The sequence below is a fragment of the Cyphomyrmex costatus genome, unplaced genomic scaffold, assembly GCF_001594065.2.
Source record: "Cyphomyrmex costatus isolate MS0001 unplaced genomic scaffold, Ccosl1.0 scaffold223, whole genome shotgun sequence".
Taxonomy (NCBI): domain Eukaryota; kingdom Metazoa; phylum Arthropoda; class Insecta; order Hymenoptera; family Formicidae; genus Cyphomyrmex; species Cyphomyrmex costatus.
Genome location: NW_017276291.1, coordinates 672,918 through 681,615, shown reverse-complemented (window position 1 = coordinate 681,615; position 8,698 = coordinate 672,918). Strand labels below are relative to the sequence as shown.

General features: G+C 30.7%; 1 protein-coding gene across 1 annotated transcript in view; it reads left to right on the top strand.

The window, feature by feature from the left end:
- Positions 1–1,862: 1,862 nt before the first annotated feature.
- LOC108773881 (uncharacterized) overlaps positions 1,863–8,698 on the top strand; it is a 15,488-nt gene continuing 8,652 nt past the window's right edge. Inside the window, exons 1-7 of the mRNA XM_018539841.1 lie at positions 1,863–2,133; positions 3,420–3,645; positions 4,870–4,991; positions 5,270–5,642; positions 6,040–6,332; positions 6,797–7,059; positions 8,145–8,311. Of these exons, the coding sequence (XP_018395343.1) occupies positions 1,951–2,133; positions 3,420–3,645; positions 4,870–4,991; positions 5,270–5,642; positions 6,040–6,332; positions 6,797–7,059; positions 8,145–8,311 (1,627 nt within the window). The 5' untranslated portion in view covers positions 1,863–1,950. The remainder of the gene's footprint in view (positions 2,134–3,419; positions 3,646–4,869; positions 4,992–5,269; positions 5,643–6,039; positions 6,333–6,796; positions 7,060–8,144; positions 8,312–8,698) is intronic.

Sequence of the window (8,698 nt, the reverse complement as noted above, 5' to 3'; positions counted from 1 at the left end):
TTAAGAATTAGTAGCAATTTTTCATCTTCTACTACAATACATTGCTCTCTCTTTATTTCATTTTATTCCCAGATTCGATTGGACTGACTCATCGAATTGACCCACATTTTCTAAATACGGAGGATTACGCGAAAAACGATTAATCAAGCAGGAAAGGGCGTGTTTTTGTAACGTATCAAAAACATATCAAGATGTGATATTCTAAACGAGATGAAACAATGTTAACCATTCCAACATGAGTTTAATGAAGTTAAATAGAAAAATGGCAATTAGAAAATAACCAAAAATATTATCGAATTATCGATTATTACGCCGTATATAATAATACACACAAAATAAATCACAATACCGATATAGATATATACCAAAGCAATTGAGAGACCATTGCTCTTTGCACTCGACTGGTAGCTTTTTGGTAATGTTTCAATAGTGATATAAATCGATCTCATACGTACAAGATATACGATATCATTTGCAAATAACGTATTGCCGATAAACTGCGAGATTTCCCTACATATGTAACGCTTATCAAAAAGAGAACAGATATTAAAAATAAATACTAATAAACAAAGCTCTCGAAATCAAAACAATAAAAATAATAATATAAAGGGCAATTCGAGAGTCATCGATATGCAGTTTGAATTTATCTTAATTATATTTCTAATTTTTTATATGTAATAACTTCTTATTTATATTTATCGATGACTCTCGAATTGTCCTTTACTTTATCTTCTTTATTATGAGAACAGATATTAACATATTTAAAATTACGATATCTAATATGATAAATAATACAATACTTTTGCTGTCGTTTTCGTTTTTTTTTTTTAACTGTGTGTGTATTAGGTTAAGTTAAAAAATAAATTTAAAATATCAACTTGAGATAAAGTCAAGAGTTTTTTTTAAGTGTAGAATATACTTCTTATTATATCATATCTTTGAAAAGTATCACGAACCTGCAAATAGAAATAAAGATAATCAATTAACGTTAAAATAATAATAAAAAGATTAAACAAGTATAGATACTTAAGATCATAATAATAAAAAAATTAAACAAATATACATAGAACTCGAAATTAAAGAGTTAAATATTTCCTTGAGTGATTAATATCATTTGGCGACTAATAAACATATTTTTGTCAAAATTAAAGCAATCTCATTGTAAATCTTTTTGATCATAATCTATGTTAAAGTACAATAAAAAAAATTTAACAAGTTTATTTCGTTTATTTAGGATTTCTTTGAAACTCTATATAATTTGCATTTGATGTAAAGATAGATTAAAATCTGACAATCAGAAGTAAAATATCTCAACTTCACGGTTAATTAATTATTATAACCTTTAATCTGTCAATGAAATCTATTTTTTGCAAAAATATTTATTTATTCCTCTATTGATCAATCAAAATTACATCAATTAAAAGACGATTTAAAAAATATGAAAAGAAAATGGAGTCCTTCATTATATAACATAATTACAGTGCAAAATAACGAATCATTGCGTGAAAATAAAAGTATCGCAGAACAAATATGTATTTATACAATAGATTGATTTAAAAAACAAAAAAAACTAGAATATACAATTCTTTTAATTTCTCTAATTTTTTCTCTTACTTTCAAAAATTAGACAATTAGAATTAACTATCTTGAGCGATTTCTCCAATGCCTATTTATTATATACTGTGTGTGATAAGATTTTTTGGATGCGTGCAGCTAAGATTTAAGGATAAACGGAATAGTCAGAAGGATTAGTTATTCTCACTTGACCGTGAGGCTCTCCCGGGGACCAAAGTGATAAAACTTAAGTGGCGCAGGCTAAGGTCGTTACTACTATCATATGTACGTGCGTTCTCCGGCATCCTGCGATCGTCAGTAGACGATGATCATTCGTTGGCGTCACATCGTTCCTCCATCGTGCACCTGAACTGTTCTCTTTAACTAAAGGCAGACATGTGGAGCCGCGTTTGGATCGAGTTGATGCTGGTAGCTGCCGTGGTCTGGCAAGTATCTTCGTTACATTCGGACGCGGGTCCATGGGTCCCAGCCACGAAGGGCGAACTCTGGCCGTTACCAAAAACGCGTGTTGTCAAATCAGACTTCTATTTATTACGACCGTCAAACTTTGAATTCCAAGTAAGTCTTATTTTTATACTTATTATTTTTTTCCTTTCACACTAGGCTTAAACTCAATCTGACGTGATATAAAAAAATTAATATGATAAGTTTTTAGATCTCTTCATATAAATGTTCACTAAATTGTTTCAATAAATTAATAAGTTTCTATTATACATTTTACCATTTTTAATATTATCATAGTATTTCTTAATAATAAAATTTGGGCTTTGATCATAATAAGGATACACTCTAAATTTCTTGGAATGAAACTTTAATCCATAAAACAAAGCGAAAATATTTTCAATCTTTTTCAAAAGTGGCTGTATTTTTATTTTGTTAGAGTGAAATTTACTCCAAAAATTTTAGAATGTAAATATTTAAATGTAATCTTATAAAGTCAAGTAAAAACTAAAATTAAAATGTAAAATATTAAAAATAGAGAAATTTATTAATGCATTTGTCTATGTCTCTGCGACTCTTTGTTTTTGTACTTGAGCTCGGTTGCGTGAAAACTCTCACAAAAGATCGAAGTACCATCATATATTTTTTGAAACAATTTCTAAATATTATTGAAAAAAAAAACCGTTTTCATTAAAAGAAACAGGCTTTACGTGAAAGTCTCCGCACTAACCGATCCGTTGGTTTTGGGTATATCCTGTTTGTTTTCTTCTGTCCAAAATAAGAACACATGTATATGCGGTGTATGTATGTATTTCAAAACAAAGAATGATTTCGCGAATATAATTTATGTAGATGGCAGTATAATTACCATAAAAATATTAAAACTTACGGTCATGCTCAAAATTGTTTTAATTAAATTATTATTTTTATTTCGAATGCAGAAACGAAGCGTAATAAAATAATTGTCATAATATTTATAAATTATTTTATGCATTCTATATTATGTTTTTATGTTAGATGTTACACGCTTAATAGATATAGTATTTATTATATTATATAACAAATATTACTTTTTCTTTATCTAAAAATCCTTTCTAAATTCCAACATAATCCAATTTTGAATGCAAAAGTTCATGATTATATTTTAATTTTTATGTTCTATCTCTTTTTTATTAATTTAATCTTTCGATATTGTACATCTGCTTTATTAAATATTACTGTTATTTCTATAAAAGTAAATTAAAATTATCTTAATTCCATCATTAAAATTTTAATGAGGAAATTTTTAATAAAAAATGAAGTATCTTAGTTTCTGTATGTTTTGTTTGTTCTATATTTTTCAAGTTTAGTAAAATTTATTTTAATTTTATATTTTAAATAGTTTAATATTTTTATTCACAAAGGTGAATGGTGAGGTGTGTGATATCGTGACCGAGGCAATAGAACGGTACAACAGAATTATTTTGACGGAAGCTAGAATAGCAAGGTTGGTCACGGAAGGGCAGCCAAGAACATCCGTTCGAGACGATCCTCATTTTAAAGGCAATCTTGAAACCTTAAGCATCCGTCTCTTGAAGCCTTGTGAACAAAACGGCGAACATTGGCCATATTTGTATATGAATGAATCTTGTAAGTTTATATATATATATAAAATTAAATTAATTTTTTTAAATTCATTAATTTACACAATGATTATATATATTTATCAAGTAACAGAAAATATTTAAAAAATAATTCTATTTACATATGTGTGTACTTTTATTTTAAATAGATTTAAAAACAAATGTGTGAATATTTAACTAATTAGCTGATGGCAGCAAATGCAACTTTTGTTATACGTCTGTCATAACTTTAATGCATGTTTCATGTGCAGCAACTCTCTTTGCATGTGCAGCATGCATTACAAAGTAATAGGTAGTGCACCAACAAATTAATTGAATGATGCCAGTGAGCAACAGCTCACTCGTAACCCCGACCTAACATTCGCCGATTTGCGTCGATAACGGGCTTGCGTGTGCACAAATTGGATTTTTGCAATCCTTATATAATAACGTCTCCCCTTATCGGTAATATTAAACCAGTTTAACAACGATTTGATGATTTCCGGAAAGCTTCATTAAATGATGTATTAACTGACAAACTACAAATGACAAAAAATACAATAAAAATCATAAAATTGTGAAACACAAGTTTAATCCATATCTAGCAAAGATAAATATGACAGGTTTATCTTTCCCAATTGATTATACCTTTTTATATATTTGATATCTTTACCATATTAAAATTTTTTTAGAGAGAGTAAAATTTGCATTTAAGGTTGCAACAGAAAACAGTTCCATTAGTAAAGAGAGATAATCTATTGTAAATATACTTAATTTAAAAATATAGTTACACTTAAAATACATAAAAAATATATAATTTTTATATGTAAAATTTATGATATTTGACAAGCAAGATAATAAAATTATTTTAATTTATTTCTTGTGGTACGGCTATACTTGAAGTCTGAAACAATGATCGATCAATTTATCACTGATCGCGAAGGGAATTGCAATTAATTTAGTCCGATTAGACCAAGAAGATTCCACGACGCGGAATGACGAATGCAGGCTGAACACGCGCGGGACTTTCGAGCGAGTTGAGCAATGCACAATCAGCAAAACGATTGAAACGAAGGCGAACAATAAGACAACTCTGATCCGCTTCCTAGTTTCTTATCGCTTAAAGCTAAATGCCGTAAGGTCGTAACCACCGATTAGCGAGATAAATTCTATGATTTCATCCGTGCCTATCTTCCTCGACCGAAACGATTTAATACTATACGTTTGATATCGCGGTACACGCTTTTTGCAGATAAACTTGAAATAAATAAGACTTCATCGGTTGCCGTTCTATGGGCCGAATCCGAGTGGGGAATCCTTCGAGGTCTCGAGACCTTTTCGCAGCTATTAGCACCGTCTGGTGATGGTCCGAGCGTAAGTATATTTAAATATTCATATCCTTTTATCTTAATTAATGGATTTTTTATGCAAAATATAAAACAACAAAATTGATAAAAACACGATTGATAACACTTTTTTTACATTATTAATATTTTGTTGTAAAAAATATCAAAATTCTGCCGGCTGGAAAACAATTTTTAAAGTGCAGCTCATAATGTTTTCCTTACATCGCGATTCTTGTTTACCTGTATGTAATAATCTTTCATCTAAACGGATCAAGCGAACATGAATATAATATAAATGTGTTACAGTTAAAAGTAAAATGCCAGACTATTCTGGACGAGCCGAAACTGCCGCATCGCGGCCTCCTGCTCGATACCTCTCGTCATTATCTACCCCTGTCTGACATACTGTTGACACTAGACGCTATGTCGTACAACAAGCTAAACGTCCTCCATTGGCACATCGTCGACGATAACAGTTTCCCATATCAAAGTACCAGGTATCCCGACCTATCCACCAAAGGCGCTTACCATCACTTGATGATCTACACGCCTAATGACGTGCAGAAAGTCGTGAATTATGCGAGATTACGGGGGATCAGAGTGATGTCCGAGTTTGACACACCTGGACACACTAGATCATGGGGTATAGCCTATCCGGAATTACTGACGACGTGTTACGGTAAATAAAGTCGATATAATTTATTGACCAACAATTTACTAATCACAGAAAGAACAATTTTGTTGAAAATCTAAAAATTTAGCTTGATACAAATCTGAAAATTATTTTGTTGAACTAAATAATTATACGAGGAAACTCAAGCATGATGAGCCATGCTGTAAAAAATTTTGCAATTCTAGCAATCAGCTTGACTTGCGAGGGTCTCACATAATTATTTTGATAAATCTGTATCTAGCTAAATTTTTAGATATTTCAACAAAATTATTCTATTGTAATGTTCTAGTAGAAGTCTAAACGTTCAGAGATAAATGATTTTAAAAAATAGATGCATTTTTATCTCTGCATTTTATTAATATTTATTCAGCAATGTAAATTAGTTTATTTGTGAATTCGTCAGACTCCACCGGAAAACCGAACGGTATATTAGGCCCGATGGACCCAACGAATCCGAAGCTTTACGACTTCATACATAATTTGTTCTCCGAGATCGTCCAAGTATTCCCGGATCAATATCTTCACTTAGGTGGCGACGAAGTACCCTTCGATTGCTGGGCCAGTAATCCAAGAATTGCTGAGTACATGAAAAAGCGCAATATGTCTAAGAAGTACGAGCTGCTTGAAAACAAATATATAACCAAAGTACTCGCGATCAGCAATTCGCTAAATATCAATACCATTGTATGGCAAGAGGTGAATATTTCTATTTTTTCTATTAAAAAAAATGTAATCTATAAAGAGCACGTCAAATACCCGTAAACAACACCTGAGTGCGAATTCGCACCAGGCGTTTATCTCTAATGTTTTATATCTCTTCTGAAAGTTAGAAGCAAAATTAAAGTAAAAACTGTGTTTTTTAATATAAAATTTTCTGGTAAAAGATCGATTGGTAATATTAAAAAAACAATACGTTATTTGTTCAGAATTGCGTGTTATACAAGTAAAACCAATTTTCTCAAAAACATATCTGTAAGTAGAAAATTTTTGTGCGAATACACATCCGCAGGTATTATTTATGGATCAATTATTTAAAAAATTAATAGAGATACCTCTGTACACGATGAGATTACTATGATGTAATTATTACGTGAGATTCAAGCATTATCGTTTATTATGTACAAGATATTTTATTATATGCAAATTATACGGCTTTATAGGTTTTCGATAATGGCGTTGAACTACCCGCAAACACTGTGGTGCACGTTTGGAAGGTACAATTATGGCAAAAAGAGCTAGAGGCAGCGACTATGGCAGGACATCAAGTTCTACTGTCATCCTGCTGGTATCTGGATCATATGGCTGGCGGTGGTGATTGGCAAAAATATTACAATTGCGATCCTTTCGATTTTGTTAACGCGGCTAACGCTACACATCTTATGCTCGGCGGTGAAGCCTGCATGTGGTCGGAATTCGTCAACAAGTACGTCTAGTTTTTTCTTTCTTTAATTCATATTTAAAAATCTATGAATTAGCATATTAACACAAAAAGTACGAGTATATAATTAGGAATCTGTACCAGATTCTAGAAATATTCGGTATATCTGGTATTATTCGGCACCTTTTTATCCGACGGGATAGTCGGTCATCACTAGTATCCGCTAATATATCCGGTTGAAATTTATTACAGTTAATGCAGAATTTTATTTTTTTCAGTTGAGTTTCTCTTACACAGTTTATCTTTCCTTTTTTCTTTTCACGTTCGAATGATAAAGAAAATTATTATCATTATTTTTCCTTTTTCGAAAGCTTTCGATATTTTCTAAATATCCAGTATACAATTGGATTTGCTCTGCCGGATATCGGATATCTGATATGTGTATCCAGTACATCCCTAATATTAACTGAATAATACAACAAATATTAGAAGCAGTACAGTTTTTCTATAAAAAGTACGTTAATTATTAAATTGGCAAAAATGAACACATAAAATATTAGACGATATAGTAAAATTTTATCATCTTAAAATTACTTTAGTAAAAAAAGATAAAAAAGAGTTTGAAGTGTTCGCACTCATCAAAATAATAATTAAATGTACAAAAAAACAATATATGTTATTTCAACCTATCTTTACTATAAAAGTATATAATAGCGATATCAAATGTCGCGCCATCTGAGTATAAATTTGAATACATTATAAAATTTAATTCTTTTATTATCATATACTTATTGTTAAAATATTAAAATATTTGAAACAAAGAACTTACTTAGTATGAAAATTTGGATTTTTCATGAAATTTAATTTTTTCATAACTATGCTTATTAGAATAACAGAATGTTTCGTGCAAAAAACGATTAATGTGAGACTTATACTATTTTTTTTTAAATTTGTCATGAATAAAAGTATTTTATCTTTTATTCGTGAATAACCCCAAGACATTTATAATCTTTTCCTTGATGACGTATTAAAGATTAAAATATTATTCATAACAATTGTTTATTTTATCTAATAAAAAAATAATTACGAACCGTAGAGCATTCTTGTGTTGAGCTACCATTTATTTTCAGACATAACATACATTCGAGGATCTGGCCTCGTGCGAGCGCAGCGGCCGAACGTCTTTGGAGCTTCAACAAGCAGGATAACAACATCGCTGCTCGACGATTGGAAGAACACGCTTGTCGTATGAATAGACGTGGTATTCCCGCTCAGCCGCCGAATGGAGCAGGGTTCTGTGTGACATAGCCAGTTTCCCGTCAGTTGATACCAATGCCTTGTTTAATCTATGCAATATTTACACTCGTATAGCGAACCCTCGAAAAATACGAGCCTCCGTTTCGAGTCTCATTCATCGTTATCGTATAAACACGCGTATGTCACAATAAATATAGTCTGAATACATAATATAAGTGTCTGTACTTTTTTATATCCTATCTAATTCCGCGAATCTCTCTCCAGTAGTAAGAGAAAGAGAGAGAGAGAGAGAGAGAGAGAAAGAGAGAGAATGTTTCCAACACGTATTATTAACAATGCACCAAAAAAAGAAAGCTATAAATAAATAAGCTAAATATTCTTTTTTTAAAATCAATAGGAATGTATTATATATACATATATATATTGT